General features: G+C 41.4%; 1 protein-coding gene across 4 annotated transcripts in view; it reads left to right on the top strand.

Moving 5' to 3' along the window:
* Positions 1–2,097: 2,097 nt before the first annotated feature.
* VCPIP1 (valosin containing protein interacting protein 1) overlaps positions 2,098–23,064 on the top strand; it is a 39,646-nt gene continuing 18,679 nt past the window's right edge. For 2 of the 4 annotated variants that reach the window (XM_048840835.2, XM_048840832.2), the window contains exons 1-2: positions 2,098–4,975; positions 13,237–13,323. In XM_048840835.2, coding sequence (XP_048696792.2) covers positions 2,296–4,975; positions 13,237–13,323 — 2,767 coding nt within the window. In that variant the 5' untranslated portion in view covers positions 2,098–2,295. Of the gene's footprint in view, positions 4,976–13,236; positions 13,324–18,908; positions 23,059–23,064 lie in introns of those variants that run through there. The other 2 variants (XM_048840834.2, XM_048840833.2) reach the window with 2 other exon arrangements.

Genomic DNA, 23,064 nt, shown 5'->3' on the forward strand with positions numbered 1-23,064 from the left:
AATACGAAACCAAAATGTATAGACATTCCAATATTCAGTATTATAATTACATATATTACTATTATGCCCAAGCCAAATTTACTTTTTATTTGTACAATCCTAAATTAACCTACTTTTTATTTGTACCACCCCCTAAATTAATAAAGCATGGAGAAGGACAAATACTGAAGATTCAGTACCCTTGCAAAGTGCAGCTGCTCTTTAGTGTCTTCTCCCCTGCTCCACCTGTATGATTATTGCACCAGGCTTTATAACACCGGCCCTACAGTGCCTTCCTCTTCTCATGGCCCAGCTGGCTGGGGCTCATCAGCCGCAGCCAGAGGCAGGCAAGAAGAGAGCTCTAAGAATCTATTGTCTTATGTAACTACAATTTGACTATGTAATTAAAACTAAGTGTAATGTGGTGTGTATTAATGAAACAGTTTTTAAAATAGAAAATGCCTTAAACTAGAATTAACTAGTTTTTCCAGGGCTGTAAAAACCATAATTTTACCTGGTAAAAACTACGTCAGGTAAATACCATGCTATCCCTGGCAGCAGTACTATGTACTAGCACCTCACTGGAACATTATCTTGTTCACCAAAATCTCAGCTTTCATGTTTTGAAAAAAGTAAGTCTTTAACTGTTTGTGAAGAAAACTTAAAAAAGTGAAGCAATGGTAACTCTTGCAGAGATGTCCACATGAATCTGAAGAGCCAATAACAATAGCTCAGAAACACGTGAACTGCCCTTTCATCTCAGTGATGTTATTTCAGGTGTCCAGTGATGATCATTTAAATGTCCACACTGTTAATTATTTCATTTCTCAGGTAAGAACACAGAGACAATCACAGATCTGCACAATTTACTGTGATATCTCATTTTGGTGCCACAAATAAGTGGCAAATGGGAGATGCCACCTTTTCTTTGTTAATCCCCCACCCTCCAATTAAGAAGGAGCAAAGCCCAAGGAGCCTAACATGACACTTGATTATACTTGAAGGGGAGCCAAGCTCCAGGAGCCCAGTGGATCTCAGAAACCATGCACAATTGTATTTTGAATATCCACACAATCTATTGTGAGCAGTGTCTCATTTTGGTGACTCATGGGACTGGAGTGTAGGGGCAGAGTTTAGAAGAGTATGGCCATCTATTCCCCCTTTAATATAAGTCCTGCCTGTGAGGCCACATTTATCCTTTTAAAATACTGATTGTAGCTTTTACTAGCATACAGAAAACTCTGCCTCAGCTATAAGCCTGCAGTGATTCTCACCTGCCAAACCAGTTCAGCTGCCATCTGTTGCATCATGTCTAGATTGTGGTATGCCACGTACAGATCCTGGCAAATTCTTGGCCATTTCTCAGTCTAGTTCCCTGTCCCTCTATCCCAACCTGTTCCCCTCCTTGCCTTGTCCCTCACCGAAGCATTGCATGGAGTCCCCATGATGCCCAGGGGCTTGCTGGGGCATGGAGAAGGACAAATACTGAAGATTCAGTACCCTTGCAAAGTGCAGCTCCTCTTTAGCGTCTTCTCCCCTGCTCCACCTGTACGATTATTGCACCAGGCTTTATAACACCGGCCCTACAGTGCCTTCCTCTTCTCATGGCCCAGCTGGCTGGGGCTCCTCAGCCGCAGTCAGCGGCAGGCAAGGGGAGAGCCGGGCGTCCCTGCCTGTCTGCGACAAGGAACTGCTCACTGGAGCCCCAGTCCCCACCGCCTGAGCTGGGCTGGCTAAGAGCAGGCTCTGAGTCACACTGGCCGACGGGCGTGTGTCTCCTTCAGTGCAGCAGCCAACCTGCCCCAGCTGAGCGAAAACGGGAAGCAAACAGGAAGCCGCAAAGCATTCTAGGCATTGTGTCCTCTTCCACAAGCTTCCTCTCTGGCCGACCCGGTGACCAATACAAAAGACTACATCTCCCAGAAACCATTGGGAGCTAATCTTGCCTACCTCTCCTCCCTCCCGTCCCCTTCCCAACGCATTGCATGACGGTACTTGTAGTTCTGGAACCACCCAATCTCCTATTCCCCACACCCTGGCCCCTCTCCACAGAGAAGACTACAATTTCCGGCTGGCTGAGCGACGTCGCGCCTGCGCCGTCTGCGTGGAAGGCCGTTGCATTGCGGGCAACGGCCGGGGCAGTGAAGAAGCAGTAAGCGCTGGTGCCGGTGGCTTGCTTCCGCGTTCCGTGGGGGGCTCGCTGCGCCGCGGTTGGGGGAAAGGGCGGAATCCGTCGGGCTCCGGCCGTTACCCGAGGCGAGGGGATGAGCTTGTGAGGGGAGAGAACCTAGGGGGGAGACTGCTCACTGCGGAGCGATGTCCCAACCGCCGCCGCCGCCGCTGCCTCCTCCGCCTCCTCAGCAGCAGCAGCAGCAGCCTGTCTCGAAAAAGCGGGACCGGCGCATCTTCTCCGGAACCTGTCCGGACCCCAGCTGCCAGGCGCGCCTGTTCTTCCCGGCCCACGGGCCGCTGAGCAGCGGCAGCATCGAGTGCACGGACTGCGGGCAGCGCCACGAGCAGCGGCAGCTGCTGGGGGTGGAGGAGGTGACGGATCCGGACCTGGTGCTGCACAACCTGCTGCGGAACGCGCTGCTGGGGGTGAGCGGCGGGGGCCCCCCCAGGAAGAACACGGAGCTGGTCAAAGTTATGGGCCTGTCCAACTATCACTGCAAGCTGCTCTCCCCCATCCTGGCTCGCTACGGCATGGACAAGCAAACGGGCAAGGCCAAGCTTCTCACCGAGATGAACCAGGGGGATGTCTTTGACTGTGCCCTCTTGGGCGACCGTGCCTTCCTCATCGAGCCTGAGCATGTCGACACTATGGGCTATGGCAAGGACCGCTCTGGCAGCCTCCTCTACCTGCATGACACCCTGGAGGACATCAAGAAAGCCAACAACAGCCAGGACTGCTTGATCCCTGTACATGTGGATGGTGATGGCCACTGCCTGGTTCATGCTGTCTCACGGGCACTGGTGGGCAGGGAGCTGTTCTGGCATGCGCTCCGGGAGAACCTGAAGAAGCACTTCAAGGAGAACCTGAGCCGCTACAAGGCTCTCTTCCACGACTTCATTGACGCGGTAGAGTGGGAGGACATAATCAATGAGTGTGACCCTTTGTTTGTCCCTCCAGAAGGTGTGCCATTGGGTCTGCGAAACATTCACATCTTTGGTTTGGCTAATGTGCTTCACCGGCCCATCATCCTGTTGGATTCCTTGAGTGGAATGCGTAGTTCTGGAGATTACTCAGCCACTTTCCTCCCTGGGCTGGTACCAGTAGAGAAATGCATGGGAAAAGATGGCATGTTGAACAAACCTATCTGTATTGCATGGAGTAGCTCTGGACGTAACCATTATATTCCTCTGGTTGGAATAAAAGGTGCTGCTTTACCTAAACTGCCTATGAAATTACTTCCTAAAGCTTGGGGAGTTCCTCAGGATCTCATCAAAAAGTACATCAAACTGGAGGAGGATGGTTGTGTGATTGGAGGAGATAGAAGTTTGCAAGACAAATACTTACTGAGGCTGGTTGCTGCAATGGAAGAAGTTTTCATGAATAAGCATGGTATTCATCCCAGTTTAGTAGCTGATGTACATCAGTATTTTTACAGAAGGACTGGTGTAATAGGAGTTCAGCCTGAAGACGTTACTGCAGCTGCCAAAAAAGCAGTGATGGACAACCGCCTTCACAAGTGTCTAATCTGTGGTGCCCTTTCAGAGCTTCATGTTCCTCCAGAGTGGTTGGCTCCAGGAGGGAAACTGTACAACCTGGCCAAAAGTACCCATGGCCAGCTGAGGCCTGACAAAAATTACAGCTTCCCTCTGAACAGTTTGGTGTGCTCTTATAATTCTGTGAAGGATGTCCTGGTACCAGACTACAGTCTGAGTAGTTTGACTGCTTGTAACTGGTGTCATGGTACCTTGGTGCGTCGTGTCAGGGGAGATGGATCTGTTGTGTATCTGGATGGGGACAGAACTAATGCTAGATCCACTGGTGGCAAATGTGGCTGTGGATTCAAACACTATTGGGATGGTAAAGAATATGACAATCTCCCTGAAGCCTTTCCTATTACTTTAGAATGGGGTGGAAGAGTGGTGAGAGAGACTGTATATTGGTTCCAGTATGAAAGTGATACAACTCTTAACAGTAACGTGTATGATGTTGCAATGAAACTTGTTACCAAACATTTTCCTGGTGAATTTGGTAGTGAGATTCTTGTTCAGAAAGTTGTTAATACAATATTACATCAGACTGCCAAAAAGAACCCTGATGATTATACTCCTGTAAATATTGATAGTGCTCATGCGCAAAGAGCTGATGATATACAAGGACAAGACTTAGATTCGCAACTTCCAACCAAAATTATTCTCACTGGACAGAAAATGAAAACTTTGCACAAGGAAGAGTTAAATATGAGTAAAACTGAAAGAACTATTCAACAGAACATTGCAGACCAGGCTTCTGTAATGCAGAAACGGAAAACTGAAAAATTAAAACAAGAACAAAAAGGGCAACCTAGGACTACTTCCCCTGGTACTGTTCGTGATGGGCCATCATCTGCTCCTGCTACGCCTACAAAGAGCCCTTATTCTCCAACTTCCACAAAAGAAAAGAAGATCCGAATAACAACAAATGATGGGCGACAGTCTATGCTTACATTGAAGTCCACAACCACATTCGTGGAGCTGCAGGAAAGTATAGCCAGAGAATTTAATATTCCTCCATACTTGCAATGTATTCGCTATGGCTTTCCTCCCAAAGAGCTTCTGCCACCCAAGGAAGGAATGGAAAACGAGCCAGTTCCCTTGCAGCATGGTGATAAAATAACTATAGAGATCTTCAAAGGTAAGGAAGAAGGCAGTCAGTCTACTTCAGCACCCTCAACCCATGCTGTGAAACGTGAAGATGTTGCAGTAACCAGTAAAATATCTTCCAAGGAGTTGCAAGAGCAAGTTGATAAAGAAATGTACTCATTGTGTCTTCTAGCAACATTAATGGGTAAGACTAACTTTAATTTGTATTTAATTTGCCTTGTGAGGTATCTATAGTTCATATTTTTTTTTAACACAATACAGAAAATACCTTCTACTCTGTGTCTTTGTGGAGCCCTCTCTGAGCTCATTCTGTTTTTTTCCCCCAGTCCCTTCTGAGGGTAAGATGTGATGTATACATAAGTTACTCTTCCCACCCCCACCCAGACTTCAGAGGATGCACGGATGGATGTAGGCTAAGGGGATGAGAAGAAAATAGTGAGCTTTTGTTTAATTGGAAGTTTGGATGCTACCTAAACTCTTAATTTTGTACAGAGATAAAGCCTTACAGCTTGCCATACAAAAGGTTGCGCTGGTCAGTTAAGTCAATGCAACATTGCACCTTAGACTAAGTTGGTGCAACTTTATATGTAGACTGAAACATAGTGAGGAACAGTAGTTTAGTATTGTAATTGGCTTAATGTAAGCAGAGGAGAAGCAATAGATAGCAAAGAAAGAAGCTGAATATATTTGAGTCCCAAATTAACCAGTAAGTTGGAGAAGCTTCACTTGAAAACAGTTGAAAAATGTGAATTTGAGGTAGTCATAATGCCAGAAGAAGGGACTCTTCTCTGCTTCCTTTTTCTTGTCATCTTATTTTCATTTTTCCTAAGTGGGCTCAGATGACTCAAGTGTTTTTCAATGTTACTCTCCCTTTCTGATGTCTAAACTTACTCTTCTGGTGGCTGACAAGAAAGACTGTTTCTAGTACTGTTAGTTTTTATTTTTCCTTTCTTCTATTTATTTCTGTTTTTCTCTTCTGTTCTGCTTCCTCTTTCCCATTCTCTGCTCTGTTTTTGTCCCACTAATGTACCAGTGTGCTAAGCTGAAATGGCTTTGCATAACTCAGTGCAACAATTCCTCTTACTTATTTCCAGGAAGTACAATGTTCACTGTAGTACATTAGCTGGACAAGCACACAGAATAGTAATATTTCGAGTGTTTGTTTGGAATGGGCCTTCTCCTTTGCTTGAGGGAATTAGTTTGGCTAATAGAAAGTAAAACGTGATATTTAAAAACAAAACAATTTCATAATCGGAGAGTGCAGTGACAGAGGCCTACACCTTATTATTTTAATTTCTTATGAGTCTGACTACACCCAGATCTCCTGTATGATAGCATTTTGAACCACTAGCTGAGACATTAGGTTGTCATATGTGTCTCAAGGGCCCATTTTGGAATAGTCTGATTAAAAACTCCTTTCCTTTAAGATGGAGCCCTAAAATACCCACTCAGAATGTATAACAAGATCCCCAGAAAATACTCTTGAAAATGCAGTGATAACTGACACTCAAAAAAGCACTCTGGCATTTTACATTTGTTCCAATGATTTCTGTATCAAACCTGCTTTGTTTACAAGTAAATAGTGTTAAATTGTGAACACTGCAAGCTCAGCCTGGGATCAGAGACTACATCACTAGTTCAAGATTCTGCATTTGGAGCTTTGTTAACAGTTTGTTGATGAACAAGCTAGAAAAAGAATCCAGCTCACTCTCTTATGGCTGTATTCTCTTTTCAGTGTTAATAGAATAAATGGTAGCAGACACATTTTTTTCTCTAAAAAGTAAACAGCTATGACCGATTACACAGAACAAAGTCATTGAGTAAGATGCTATTTTTACATAGTCACTCTTCTGATCAAAACCATACTTTATTCTAATGACTTCTGGAGAGAATTTGTGCTGACAACTGACTGCTTGCTACTCTATTACAGCTCTATTATTCGTTCCATTCATTAATTGATCAGGCAGCTAAGACTTCAAACAATGTTATGAAAACAATTCTTTTAATTTCTCACAGGAAAAGTGTGTAGTATTCTTGGGATGCAGGGGACTGTGAGCATTTCAGATGTGATGCTTTCAGCCATCATGCTATATAAATGATAGTTGCCACCTAGCTACAGTATTACAAAGTCTGAAGAGTCTGTGCTTCTCTTATTACAGAGTGAGAGAGGATAGCATAATATTTGCTCTTGCCAATAAAATCCGATGGACTTGGATTAGACGAGGTAGAGAGAGAAAAGACATGCCTGAAAATTATGTTTTACATTTTCATGCTTACAAGGAAAATCCATTTTGGAAAATCTGTTGTTGGTCTTTCTGGATGCTGGAAAACTTTTCTTCGACACTGGGGGAAACCATGTCCAGGCTTTTTAATGGAAGGAGCACCAGTTCAGCCTATTTGAGTGACTGAAAGCTCTCTCTTTGGTGCAAGTATTTCTAGATCAACAAGTTAATTAAAGATCTTGACCAGCGATCTCTGGAGCATTTATGCTGTGTTCAACTAACTTCTAAATTGTGATTTTTTTACAGAACTTTAAACTGGACACTTTGCATTATTATTTTTTTGGACTTTTGCTTTATGCTTTATATCTGATCTGTGAAAAATTGGCCCTGGCTTTCTCACCCGTTTTTGCCTGGCTTGAAATTTAGAAGCCCACACCACACACAGGAACTACTTTCTGTTCCCAAAGACCTACTCTAAACACAGAGTTGCGGTTTAACTAAAGGTGTCTTTTTAAACCAATTTAGTTTAACCATTGCAAAACCCTTTGTGTTCTCTCACAAGTCAGGTTTAAACCTATTTAGATGGGTTTGGCTTGTGCTGGTAAATTAGCAGGTGTTGGATAAGCGGATATAACCAGGTTTAAACTACTAAGTGTGTCAATATAGGGGCTTGTACTAGTTTAACTAAACTGATTTTAAAACTGATTTTAGTTAAAGTGAGGCAACTTCTTTGTGTAGACAGGCCTAAACTGAAAGCTCAAGTAGCTGATTTTTGTTTTGTGTCCTCTCCTCCCAGTGCATGAACTGACTGTTGGGGTGTCATTGAAAAAAAAAAAAATATATATATATATAAATAAATATAGGTTAGGCTGCCTCATTTCTGTTGTTGAAAGAAAGCAGGTGCATATACTTCCTGAGAATACAATGCTGTCATTCTTGGAGCCATATCTGAAGTTGAAGTGCAGAAGTCTGTTCTTAAGGAATCCATAACCACTGTGTAATCAGCATACTCCAACATATTACTACGAGTATCATCTCTGATATGTGGAGTCCTGAGGGAGTTTCTAAATCCTATTGTGTGATCTGCCAGATTAATATGCTGTTTTATTAAACCCATCTTCTGAGCATTGAAAAGAACCTAACCCAGCAACACAGGACAAATGTATAGACCCCAAAGGTAACTTGCTAATACTTGAATTGCAAATAGCATTACAGTGCCACTAAAATGAGTCTGTCCAGATGTGATGATACATTTTCTTCCTCCCATCTGAGATCTGTTCATTAAAACATCACAATCCTTTCATATGTTTCTTCCTATGGCTGACACTACTATGGTGTGAGCTTTCTTCTCCATCCTTGTGCTTCCCTGATATATAGTCCTTCTTAATGTTACATAAAAGAGCGTATAAACTAAGCAGCTCCTTTGCTGCAGTGCTTCAAAAATCCATTTTCTTGGGGCAAACAGGAATCTTTCCTGGCTGAATGCCATTTAATTCTGCAAAATCAAAGCTTTTAGTTTAAAAAGTTTCAAGTTCTCAAGAGACTGTGGAAAGAATAGAACCTTCCAAATATGAACAGAGTGTCAAATGATACAGTACTGTCTGTCTTAAGCCTTACACAGCTATAATGCCTGCATTGCTGCTGGTCATAGCGTTCCCAAGCTGCAGCAGAGTCAAAATTATATTTCCTTAGTTATCAATGTATTAGTTACTCAGAACACTGTGGGCAACCATGATTTCAGCTTGCTGCTGCTTGGGAAAGCTCTGAGCAGCAGAGGGGTGCTCTGGATCCATAAAGGGTATGTCTACACTTCAATTTAACATCCGTAGTTGGCCCTTGTCAGCTGACTCAGCCTCACAGGGCTAGGGCTAAGGGGCTGTTTAATTGTGGTGTAGCTGTTTGGGCTCAACTAGAGCCCAAGCTCTGTGTCCCACCTCCTCAGAGGGTCCTAGAGCCTGGGCTCCACCGTGAGCCTGTATGTCTACACCACAATTAAACATCCCCTTAGCCTGACCCCTGCGAGCCCAAGTCATCTGACATGGGGCAGCAGCAGATGTTTATCTGTCAAAATTATTTAAAATAAAAAATTGAATTCTGCCAAACCTAAATACAATACAGAATGAACAGTGCACAAATGTTAGTCATTTTAAATTTCAGGAGGCAATTTTTCGTCATGATTAGTAGCCTTGGTCCCTAGGTTAATTGATACTGTTGTTAATTTTTGAAGCTCTGCCTTGCTGTAATTAATCAATAACTGCACAAGTGTAAGATGCACTAAATGTGCTATGATTCAGAGGCATTATTCATACTCCTTGCAATTAGACTCTCTTCATACACAATCTAGATAGTTAAAAAAAGAAATAAAAAGGTGGTTAAATTTAACGTGAGCAGAATTGTTAGGACCACATCTTAATTAAATGGAAACAGAAGTTTTATTTCCTGGCAGTGTTGTGAACTCAGCAAGAATGCTGTAGTGTGTAACAACTGGGAAGCAAAACTGATGAGAAACAAAGTGAAACTATTAGGAGTTTTTTACTGACCAAGGTTAATATTCAAAAAATAAATGCAGCATATCTTAAGGGTGAAAAGTACATTTAAAATGTTCTTCTTTTTTAATTATATGTTAATGTTAGTAACACAGTAAAGGGAACACTTAAATGTCATCATAATATGCCTTTTTATACAGTGAAGAGCAACTATATGAATTTAATTTTGCTTTTCTTTATAATAGTACATTAGATAAAGCACAAGTCTAGCTTAATGTTTGGTGATTTTCAAAAGCACCAATGGGAAATAAATTCAAATCCTTTCGATGCGATTTGGGTTCCTAACTCCCTTATTTTCCTTTAAAAATCCTAGCCTAAATGAAAATGAGTATATATAAAACAAGAATATTTACAGTATTTTTTTAACCTTTCCAAGGTTTGGGGTGCACTTAGAGAGATGAGCAACCATCTATGACAGAGGTGGGCAAACTACGGCCCGCAGGCCACATCCAGAGGACGGGTTGGATAGGGCGGCGGGGGGGGGGCAGTCGGGGCGGAGGGTCCAGGGGAGGTCGGGACAGGGAGGGTTGGATGGGGCAGGAGTCCTGGCGGAGGGGGGAAGGGGAGGGGGCGTTGGCGTCAGGGGGCGAGAAGCAGCGGGGGCTGGGTCACGCCAGGCTATTTGGGGAGGCAAAGCCTCCCCTAACCAGCCCTCCATACAATTTCGGAAACCCTCAGGGCAAAAAGTTTGCCCGCCCCTGATCGATGAGATGGTTCCATGTTCTTTATGATTAGTGAAAACCAGCCAAGGAGACATTGGGCCCCCATTGACAGTCTCCATCAGTGCTTCACTTGGGATACTAGATATCTGATAGTTTTGAACAGGTATTTAGAATCAAGAAACAGTCGTCTTGATTTGAAAACCTCATCAACTACCAGCCCTTCTCAAACTTCCTCTTACCTCTTTTTTTTTTTTTTTTTTTTTTTAAAGTAGGGGCAGCTTTTTATAGCAGCAATATAGCAGACATATAGTTAAGGTTGCATAAATATTTTTCATTGTAAAGGGCATGTATGAGTTGCATATAACTTTCACCTGCCAGGATGAAATTTGCCAGTTCTGGTCTCAGCCAGAGGATGACCTCTGGAACATTTGCGCAAAAAACACAGTTCAGCCTTTGACTACAAAGAGTACAGAAAATACACTTTTTTTTAAGTGAGTTTGTTTAAGAAGTGCAATGGAATTTGCTGAAGTGTTAAACTGTTTGATTCCAAACTAACATAAAAGCTGATGGATATGGAAGTATGGCATTAAAGCCATTTTATTTGGTCAGAGTCTATTTTAGTTCATATACATTCTGCAACCTTATTGATTAAAATTTGGAATAGTATCTTGGATTGTTGTCTTTAGAATAGCATTATTATTTATTTGTATTATCATAGCACCTAGGAGTCTGTCATGGACCAGAACCCCAATGTGCTAGGCGTTGTACAAACAGAACAGAAAGACACTCTCTACCCCAAAGAGCTTACAGTGTCATAGTTCATGATCGTGGCAAAGCTGTGAGTTGTAAATATCAGATCGTTTTTCTACTGGCTGCTAACATTTTTGTTCAGGTAACTTAAGGGCTTGTCTACACTGGCACTTTACAGCGCTACAACTTTCTTGCTCAGGGGTGTGAAAAACATCCCCCTGAGCGCTGCAAAGTGCCAGTGTAGACAGTGCACCAGCACAAGGAGCTGCGCTGGTAGCTGTTCCTCTCTTGGAGGTGGGGGTTTTTTAATAGCACTGGGAGAGCTTTCTCCTAGTGCTATGTTGCGCTGCCCTAACACTTGCCTAGATATAGCTATACTGTGTTAGCACTTTAAAAGTATGGCAGATTTGTGGAGCTGCATTGCAGGAACTGTGAAATCTTCTAATATAATTGCTTCTGAAAGAGTAGTGGCAGCTTCTCTGATTGAAAGGATTTTTTAAAAAAAATAGGAGAGAAAATATTTGAACAGAAGCAATAGTGTGTCATCCTATTTGTTGGCTGAGAGAACCGAGGCTTTCTGGCTCAACTCAATGGCATTTCTATCTATTTGTAACATGATAATTTTTGAACAGTACATCTAATCAATTCCAAAATTTCAGGGAATGGTCTAGGCATCAGTTGTCAGACTCCAATTGTTTTTTGTGAAAATCAGAAAAAGCAAAGGGTGGGTGTGGACACATTGAGCATTAGCTTCAACCCCCTCTGTAAGGGTCTAAGGTTTCTCACCATCCACCCCTCCCCCCCCCCCCCCCCCCCACAAATTCACTCTCCTGCTGGTGATAGCCCATGTGTGGGGGGGTGGATGGTGAGAAAACCTGGATTTGTGCTGGAAATGGCCCAACCTGATGATCACTTTAGATAAGCTATTACCAGCAGGACAGTGGGGTGGGAGGAGGTATTGTTTCATATTCTCTGTGTGTATATAAAGTCTGCAACAGTTTCCACGGTATGCATCCAATGAAGTGAGCTGTAGCTCACGAAAGCTCATGCTCAAATAAATTGGTTAGTCTCTAAGGTGCCACAAGTACTCCTTTTCTTTTTATGAAGTATGTGACTCTCTAGTTTACCTTACTTTGCATTTTAGCTTGTATCCCCTACTGACTGAAAAAGTATTGAAGGGTGATATTTTATGGCATGTTTCATGCATACTGTCTCCCCAAATAGCAGATATAGTTAACTTATTTCCTTGGTGCTATTTATTATTTGACATTGCTTCAGCTGACAGGATTTGATGGAGATTTAAGACAGAGAAATACATGGCTGTTTATGATGCAAGATCTGCAGAAGAAGGCTCTTACACTGTTTTTTTTTTCCTTTTTAAGTCTCCGAATACTTTTCCATTTCACTTTTTTAGAATGTGCAGTACCAAGTAAAAAAAGTGAATTATCTCTCTTAAAAAAAAATCAATTGTCCAGTTAGTTTGTTTCTGGGTCAGAAGATTGGGTTCAAGTTCCACTCTAGAATTTGGGCTGATACTAAATGTAGATAGGGCAGTAATAATGTCAGTTGACCTAGTTGGTCACAGTACAATGCTAATTAAATTGCTTCTTGTTCCTATGAGGCAGGTAAGTGGTTGGCATTTTCCTTATTTTGCAGATGGGAAATAGAAGCAGAGAGATTAACTGACTTGCCAGGCTCCCTTCATAAATCATTGGCAGAGCTGGGACCAGAAGCCAGTGTTTCTGGGATTCCAGACCCTTGCATGGTCCTGTTAGACTAGGTTGCTTCTCTACAGTCCTAAGAGGTGGCCTGTTAAAGGTGGCATCCTTTAAATGAGATATAAAATCATTCCACCTGAGTTACGAGATGGCTGGGACAGCAGAGTTAATGTTTCCTTTCTATTTGTGTTCTTAAGTGTGACGAGTACTTGTGTCGGGACTGTTGGTAAAATTTTTCAAAACGTCCTAAGTGACTTGGAGTCCTAAGGCTTATTGATAGGACTTAAGTTCCTAAATCACTTAGACACTCTTGACAGTGCTTAATTTGTAATGAAAGAAGTGCCAGGGCTCAAGCAATTTTTTTACATTCATAACTGATGCAGCGAGCCCAGAGGTGCCAGAGTTATGAACGGCCAAGCCTAGAGGTGTTGGGACTCAACCCTGGTAAGCCCTGGCATAAATTAAACACTGACTATTGAAAATTTTACCCTGTATCACTAAACATGACTGCTTGCTTCTAACTATTACTCTATTTTTTGTCTTACAGGAGAAGATGTTTGGTCATATGCAAAGGGGCTTCCTCACTTGTTTCAGCAGGGTGGGGTGTTCTACAGCATAATGAAGAAAACTACGGGTACAGTTTGTTTCTAACTTTGAGGTTAAAATTATTAAAATCTTGGCATGAATCTTCTCAAATCATGAAGAATGAGAAAATTGATACTGAGGTGTTTGCACCTCGAGCATCCTTAATTTGTATTTTTAAATATAGCCAAGATCTTGGACTGCACTGCCATAACACTTTCTTTCAATTTAGTAATGCCATATCAACTTCTAGTGCTTACTAATTTTTTCCATTTAATTTATTCTAAGAAATGAGGGAAGTTCCAAAATGGGGGACAATGAAGTAAAAAGCATGCTATTTGAGAAAACAACATTTTAAACAATATATTCAGGTTAAAATTATTTAAATCTGTAGGACTTCACGCATCAAAAATTTAGATCTGTGACTGCTGAACCATGGAAATTCCAGAGCCTAGGCTTGGAACTTGCATGTCTAGATGTGTCCAAAAAGCCAGGGTTTAGCAAGTCTTTTTGTTTGCTCTGTTTTAAAAACACAATTAATATGCACCAGGTACATATTAACTTTCTTTCACTATCTTTAACACAGGAACTGCAACCATATAAACTGAACCAACCGGTAGTTGGTTTTCATGGTAGCTTGAATAAATGCTTCTATTTCTTCAAATGCTACTTTGTAATTTTTTTAGAGTAGGGGTTCTCAACATATGGGTTGTGATTCACAAAAGGGGTTACCAACAGTTGTTTGTAGGATTACAAACTGGCTCCGGTTCTTTGTTAGTCATGTGGAGCAGATTTGTTTAGTCACTTGAAATCAGTCTTTCTCGGTCATGGAAACAGCCCTTCTGAATTTCTGCAAGAAACTTTCTCCTTAAAATGGCATGGCACTTGACAGGATTCTGAAATTCTTACATCTTAGAAGGGGAACCAGCTATAAGTGGCTAAGTGTTAAGAGTATGAAAATCCCATAGAATCTGGACCAAATCACACCTCCATTGTGACCACCCATGCTTCCCCCTCAAAGTATTGATTCAACTGGAACGTTAGCACTTCAGAGTCTGCAGCTGCATTTTATACTGCTGCTTAGGTTGCAGAAGAAACCAGCAGTGAAGAGGAAACCCCAACATTGATGGCCAACGGAACACTGTTTTTGGCCTTTTCTGTAACTTCCCTACATTCTTACTAATAGAAGTACTGTGCTCAGATGCCATAGTGATGGGCACAATGTAGGAACCTAAAGATAGTCTATATGACTAAATAATACTTATTTTAAAACTTAATCTGGGTATAATAAAGTAATTATGTATGGGATGCTTTCCAGTAGCAGTAAGCCTGCTAATTGTGTAAAATATTTTGAGGTTATGAATGTTGGTAGCTGTTTCCAGCGAAATTATACAGTCATGAAGGAAAGTTACCCAGAGTATTCATTCTAAAATTGTCTCTGTACAGCTATGTATAGGGCCCTACCAAATATATGGTCTATTTTGGTCAAATTCATGGTCATGGGATTTTACAAATCGAAAATTTCATGATTTCAGCTATTTACATCTGAAATTTCATGGTTTTGTAATTGTAGGTGTCCTGACCCAAAGAGGAGTGTGGGCGGGGGAAGGGTGACCAGGTTATTATAGGGGGGCTTGCAGTACTGCTACCTTTAGCAGCTGGAGAGTGGCGGCTGTTGGCTGGGAGCCCAGCACTGAAGGCAGAGCCGGCACCAGCAGCAGCAGTGCAGAAGTAAGGATAGCATCGTATGGTATTGCCACCCTTACTTCTGCGCTGCGGCCTGCAGAGCTGGGCCATTGTCAGCAGCCACCACTCTCCGGCTGCCCAGCTCTGAAGGCTGTAGCGCAGAAGTAAAGGTGGCATGGTATGGTATTGCCACCCTTATTTTTGCACTGCTGCTGGCAGAGCGCTGCCTTCAGAGCTGGGTGCCTGGCTCTGAAGGGAGCACAGAAGTAAGGGTGGCAATACTGTGATGCCCCTAAAATAACCTTGCAACTCCCTTTTGGGTCAGGACCCCCAATTTGAGAAAAACTGGTTTCCCCTGTGAAATGTGTATAGTATAGAGTAAAAGCACGCAAAAGACCAGCTTTCATGGTCCGTGGTGTGTTTTTCATGGCCATGACTTTGGTAGGGCCCTAGCTATGTATCTCCAGTTAAGCTTCCTGAGCTGCATAATTAAGGAAAATAGTTTCTGTATGTTAGCTGCTCTTCTTTGCTGAATGCAAGATAACTGGGTTTAAGTGCCATGGTTTTCACAGCTTTGCATGGCATGAGGCTGCAGTCTGAGGAAATAGTGATTTTTTTTTCTTTCTTATATAAAGGCTTTCAAAGTTCTGTTCTTCGTGCTCTAAAATGCATAGGTGATATTGTTAATTCGTTTCCATATATGAAGTGGATGTTCATGTATTGTTGGAAATTCCAGTAATTTGATATGCTGAAGACCAAAGCAAGCAGATAGAACAAATTTATATTCTTCAGAAACTAATTTTAGAATCTGAGAAAACAGCTTTCTACAAGGGAAATAATGTTTCCTTTTGAGCAGTTATGCTATTAATAGTACCTGATTCTCTTTAAGTTCCTTCTCTGAAATATTAGTATTTTCTTCCCCAAGTCTTTGCACTCAGAGTACAACTTAGTTCTTGTGGCATCATCTCGATTAGCACTCATTCTTCTGCTTTCTCACCACTCGATTTATTTCTAGATTCTGTTTTACTAATTTCCGCTAAACTCTTGATTCTGGGTTGGAACAGCTGTACCACATCAATCATCTCTTCATTGTATGTTAAATACATGTTTATCATAGTGTATAGAAAAATGTGTTTTTGCTTTGAGACAGCCCTGCAACAATGAGCATGATTTATGGTTAATAAACTCACACAACTCATCCCATACTCTTCTACAGAAATCTGTAAAGTTCATTAATGCTTCAGTGATATTTCATGCCCATTATTTTCAACTTAATTCTTGGTCTCTTTCTGGTTTTCCATCTTTCTGCATGTTTAATCTATGCTGTGGAGAATGGTATATTTTGTGTAGCTTGTGAATTTGTTTTAACAATGGCTGATGGAGAGGACATTTCTGGGCAATTATAGAATCACAGAATCGTAGGACTGCAAGGGACCTCAAGAGGTCTAGTCCAGTCCCCTGCGCTCGTGGCAGGACTAAGTATTATCTAGACCATCCCTGACATGTGTTTGTCTAACCTGCTCTTAAAAATATCCAATGAAGGAGATTCCACAATCTCCCTAGGCAATTTATTCCACTTTAACCACCCTGACAGGAAGCTTTTTCTAATGTCCAACTTATACCACCCTTGCTGCAATTTAAGCCCATTGCTTCTTGTCCTATCCTCAGAGGTTAAGGAGAACGATTTTTCTCCCTCTTCATTGTAACAACCTTTTACGTACTTGAAAACTGTTATCGTATTCACTGCCTGTCTTCTCTGCTTCAGACTAAACAAACACAATTTTTTCAATCTTCCCTCATATGTCATTATTTTCTAGATCTGTAATAATTTTTGTTGCTCTTCTCTGGACTTTCTCCAATTTGTCCACATCTTTCCTGAAATATGGCACCCAGAACTGGACACAATACTCCAGCTGAGGCCTAATCAGTGCAGCATAGAGGAGAAGAATTGCTTCTTGTCTTGTTTACAACATTCATGCTAGTACATCCCAGAATGATATTTGCTTTTTTTGGGACAGTGTTACACTATTGACTCATATTTAGATTATGATCCACTATGACCCCAGATCCCTTTCTGCAGTACTCCATCCTATGCAGGTTTCAGGGTGGTAGCAGTGTTAGTCTGTATCAGCAAAAACAACGAGGAGTCCTTGTGACACCTTAGAGACTAACAAATTCACTTGAGCATAAGATTTCATGGGCTAAAACCCACTTCATCAGATGTATGGAGTGGAAAATACAGTAGAAAGGTATAAATAAACACAGCATATGTAAAGATGGGAGTTGCCTTACCAAGTGGGGGGGTCAGTGCTAATGAGCCAGTTCAATTAAGGTGGAAGTGGGCTATTCTCAACAGTTGACAAGAAGGGAGGAAAAATCACTTTTGTAGTGCTAATGAGTTCAATGTAATCAAGGTGGCCCATATCAAACAGTTGACAATAAGGTGTGAGTATCAGCAGGGGGAAAATTAGTGTTTGCAGTGACCCATCCACTCCCAGTCTTTATTCAGGCCTAATTAGATGGTGTCCAGATTGCAAATTAATTCCAGTTCTGAAGTTTCTCCTTGGAGTCTGTTTTTGAAGTTTTTTTTGGTGAAGAATTACCACTTTTAAGTCTGTTATTGAGTGTCCAGGGAGATTGAAGTGTTCGCCTACTGGTTTTTGAATGTTATAATTCTTGATGTCAGATTTCTGTCCATTTATTCTTTTGTATAGAGACTGTCCAGTTTGGCCAATGTACCTGGCAGAGGGGCATTGCTGGCACATGATGGCATATACCACATTGGTAGTCATTTCCCATTTTGTATGTATGCAGCTGATGGTTCCTTCCTGAGTGGAGTGTTTTGCATTTGTCCTTATTGAATTTCATCCTGTTTACTTCAGATCATTTTCCAGTTTGTCCAGATCATTTTGAATTTTAATCCTATTCCCCAAAGCACTTGCAACCCCTCCAATCTTGGTATCATCTGCAAACTTTAAGTGTACTCTCTGACATTATCTAAATCATTGATGAAGATATTGAACAGAACCGGACCCAGAACTGATCCCTGCGAGACCCCACTTGATATGCCCTTCCAGCTTGTCTGTGAACCACTGATAACTACTCTCTGGGAATGGTTTTCCAACCAGTTATGTACCCACCAATGCTTAATTTGTAATGAAAGAAGTGCCGGGACTCAAGCAGTTGTTTTACATTCATAACTCACGCGCCAAGCCCATTGGTGCTGGGGCTATGAACTACCAAGCCTAGAGCTGCTGAGGCTCAGTCCTGGCAAGCCCTGGCACAAATTAAGCTCTGGCACCCACCTTTGAGTAGCTCCATCTAGATTGTATTTCCATAGCTCATTTATGAGAAGGTCATGTGAGACCGTATTAAAAGCCTTTCTAAAGTCAAGATATACCGTATCTACCACTTTGCTCCTATCCACAAGGCTTGTTACCCTATCAAAGAAAGCTGTTAGGTTGGTTTGACACTATTTGTTCTTGACAAATCCATGCTGACTGTTACTTATCTTATTATCTTCTAGGTGTTTGCAAATTGATTGCTTAATTATTAGTTCCATTATCTTTCTGGGTACTGAAGTTAAGCTGACTTGTCTGTAATTCCCTGGGTTGTCCTTATTCCCCTTTTTATAGATTGGCACTGAATTTACCCTTTTCTAATCCTCTGGAACCTTTCTGGTCTTCCATGACTTTTCAAAGATAATCGCTAATGGCTCAGATATCTCCTCAGTCAGCTCCTTGAGTATTCTAGGATGTATTTCATCAGGCCCTAGTGACTTGAAGACATCTAACTTGTCTAAGTAATTTTTAACTTGTTCTTTCTTTATTTTAACCTCTGATCCTATCTCATCTTCACCGGCATTCTGTATGTTAGACGTCCAATCACTACTAACCTTTTTGGTGAAAACTGAAACAAAAAAGTCATTTAGCATTTCTGCCATTTCCACAGTTCCTGTTATTATTGTTCCTTCTTCATTAATAACCACCTGGAATTGAGGGCCTGCGTTAAAGCCAAACACCAACTGGTGATTAACTGACAGGAAATGCCTGACCCAGAAGTCACTATTGCCAGCTAAGGAAACATGAAAAGAAAGTGAGAGGAGACACAACTTTTGTATTTGAATGTTGCTGCATTACCATGAATTATTTTTCCAGTATTAGTGTCTAAGAAGGTAGGCAAATGGGATAAGTATTAACATTAAATTACAAATAACGCTTTGAAGTGGTATGAATATTTTAAATTGCTATGGTTATGTAACTAGTAATACACAGTGAAGGAACTTACTCCTTTGTGCGAGCGAGGGAAGTTGAAGCTGTAACTTTTGTATCATCAGTTCACTGGAGAAACAGGAGTGCATGTATTTTTAAGTTCTGTAAGTGATAGTAATACAAAATCAAGTTTTATAGTAGAGTATAAATACTGTTAATCTCTCAGATCCTATCCATGGCCTTTCAAACCACAGGACTACCTATTCAGAGTTAATAGTCTGTTATGGAAATATTCTTAAAACTAGATGAAAGGTACAGAAACAGGGAAGAAAGAACTCAAACACATGAACTGTTTCTTGAACTGCATAGGTCCATATTTCATCAGGCTTACCTCTGGAACAATCCTGTCATCCAGAAATGAGCGTAATGTCTCTGGGTCCATATACGCTCCAGATGAGTGATCTTCAGTGGGTTAGGGAAGAACCCATTCAAGTTGAGAGATTTGGGAAATATCATGAGCATGTGTGTTAGAGGCCTCTTATTTTCATGTCAAGAACCTGACACTATTGATTTATTTGTGTGTGTGTGTGTGTGTGTGTGTATATGTATTTGTGTGTGTGTATATGTATCTCCAGGTGTGTTAAGTCTGACTGCGCTGTAGGAAAGACAGAGATGTTTAATTCCTGAAACCCTTAGAGGCCACTGAGGAGGGTAACAATTTGAGGCCAAATTCTGCTCTTGGTTATTTGTGAAGGTGTGTATCTCCCATTGGCATCATGGGAGTTGTGTGCATGTAGCTCTTCTGAAGACTGAATTTGGCCTGCCATCTCTCTGCAGCTGCAGGTCTCTGGACCAGTAGCAATGGAGGGTATTTTCAGCCAAATAGGCCCTTATATTGACTAACTTGATCTGTAATAAGTGATCATCTTTTTATACTTGTCATCATCTTTTCTGAGTTCAATGTGAAACAATGAATTTAACATATTTAAAATGATTTTAGTGCCTTTTTTGTTGATGCCACCAAAATATTTGCTTGACTTCATTCTGTTTGACATAAAGAAATAGTGGTTTTCTGTATTTTTCTACCCTTGAATAATTTCTGCTTTTTTCCCCAAGAATTGCAAGAGAATATACAGGAAATGCCACAAAAATGCCCATTTTTGCTGCTTTTCTGATATTGTAAATTTTGTAGGTCTAATATGAGAATTGCAGTGAACAGAACTGGCTCAGGCAGTGCTGCAAAGTCTTTGTTGGTGGATGGTCCCTAAGCCACAGGGCCCCACCAGCACTAAAATGCTGTCTTATTGCTCACAGTCCAGCACTACATGTAACACTGAATAGCTCATGCAAGTCTGTTCTGTGGTGACAACTGGAACACTCTGAGAGATCGGGATGTATCCCCTTCTTTCACACAACAGCTTGGAAGCTCAATCAAAATGACTGCATGGCGCTCCAACCTTGCTTGAACCAGCCCTGGCAGGAACACTGCAGAATCAGATGGGCAATGGAGCAGTAGATCACTAAACATAGTTTTATAACATGTTATGTTTCTTAAAAAAAAAACCTCCCCCCAACACCCCCGCCCCGCTTTGTAGGCTCACTGCATGTAGTGGACTGAGACATTCTGTGGCTCAGTGACATTTCTCTTTCTGAGAAGAAGATATTTAACTATTACAATCCATATTCTTGAGGCCTAAATGCTGTCGGGAACACAGCTTACTAAAATCCTCCCACAATTCCAGTGATATAGAAACCTTCCTAATAGCACACACTCCCTGCCCTCCTACTTTAAGTGACTGAGGGTATGTCTACAATGCAGTTTAAAAACCTGCAGCTGGTCTGTGCCATCTGATCTGATCAAAGGGGCTGTTTAATTGCGGTGTAGATGTTCTGGCTCAGGCTAGAGCCCGAGTTCTAGGATCCTGCAAGGTGGGAGTGTCCCAGAGCTCGGACAACTGCCCGAGCCGGAATCTCTACGCTGCAATTAAACAGCTACTTAATCTGAGCCCCGTGAGCCTGAGTCAGCTGGCACAGGCCAACCGTGGATGTCTAACTGCAGTGTCAGTTGCTAGATTTTTAGATCTACTACAGGTCTCTGGCTGGAAAAAATTGACTAAAATTTTTGACATTTTACCTCTGTCTAGCCTCAGTTTATAGTTAATCTTATTTCAAATTGCTGCCTCTTTGTAATACTCATCTGGAAATGTGTCATGTTCTTGTGGGCTCATGCCATTCTATACTGAACACTTACATGTTTTAGTCCACTGGTTCTCAACCTTTTTTGGACCTATTTGTAAATGTTGATGGCCAATATTGACCCAGTAAATAGCTTAAGTAGAAAACAAGTATTTTGGCCCCAAAATACTTATTATCCACTACATGTAATAATAACAATAAAAATAATAAGTTAAAGCTGCTGCCAGCAGCAGTGTAGAAGTAAAGGTGGCAATACCATACGATACCATGCTACTCTTCATCCCGCCCAGCTCTGAAGGCTGCTCCAAAGGTAATACCATTGGTATGCACAGTGTTAACATACGGTAAAACACAAGTGGCATCTATTTTAAAAAGAAAATCCAAATATGATCTATTTTTAAAGTTTGTTTGCAACCCTTTCATACATTCTTGTGATCCATTTTGGGGTCATGGCCCATGGGTTGAGAAACACTGTTTTAGACTATCCCCAGCTCAACCCTGTCTTACTAGTTATTTAATGTTAACTTAATATAAACAAAACCAGTGTTAGGATCCTGTAGATGCTCTTATGGAACTGGCTGCTTTAACCTAAGCTGTGCTGCCTCTACACACAAGACACTAGAACAATTTAAGGAAAACTGGGTCTCTTCAAAATTGCTAGGATTTCAGAAAATGATTGTACGCTGTGATCTGTATAACTCTCTTCCTTGCCCTGTGAAGATGGTCTTCTGATGCTTGAGGATTCTCCCTTTATTTGCCTATCTTTTATTCATCCCCATGTTGTGATAACTATTGCTCCAGCTAATATAACTCCCTCAATCTTTTGTTTGTTTAGTGCTGCCAAGGTGATCAGTGCTGTCTGATTTATAAAGACAGAAAATCCGTGCTCCAAAGAGTTTACAGTCTGAGAGAGAGAGTACTAAAAGACACTGGGTCAAATTTCTAAAAGCATCTAAGTCCCATTTTCAAAAGTGCTTTAGGCATGTAGGAGCCTATGTTATATTGACTTTCATTGAAGTTTCGGGTCCTTAGTCACTTAGGTGCTTTTGAAAACTTCACCTTCTGCTCCTAAAATGGCTAGATAGGGCCCTCAGTGGGGGACATCCTCCAGACGGTGTGCTACCTAAAAAGCATTACCCAGCCTTTGGCATTCAGACTTGAATTCTAATCCTGTATGGTAGTACATACTCTACCACTAAATCAGAGTCAGCTTCTTGAAACTTAGAACTTGTGTTCAAAGGCTGCATTATTTAAAAATGAAGTCTTCTCTGAAAATAAATTCCCTTCCCTGAAATCAGCTGTTTGCAGCCTATCCATTAGTTATATTGTTTCTTAGCATTTATTGGAATCCTGGAAGCATATTCTGCAGCTTTCACCTTCATACCTTGCCATCTCTGTGGAGTAAGCAAACAACACATTACAGTTGTATATCTTGCCATGTATTCTTTGTTCCAACCTGTTGTGGTGCATGTTTGTGTTTGCTGTAGAGCAGCACAGAATGTTTATTTCTAATGTGGTGGTCACTGCATGAAAAGCCTGCATAAATCTTCTGATCACACTTGAATAGGTCTACTATAATCACTTTACCGTTTTCTGATACCATAACTAATATTTTGAATTTGACTACGTAATATAAGTATGTTTTTAGAAAAAATGGTTTTAATTAATAACACTATTGATTTCCCCCTATCTTTTCTATA

Source organism: Caretta caretta, chromosome 2, assembly GCF_965140235.1.
Source record: "Caretta caretta isolate rCarCar2 chromosome 2, rCarCar1.hap1, whole genome shotgun sequence".
Taxonomy (NCBI): domain Eukaryota; kingdom Metazoa; phylum Chordata; order Testudines; family Cheloniidae; genus Caretta; species Caretta caretta.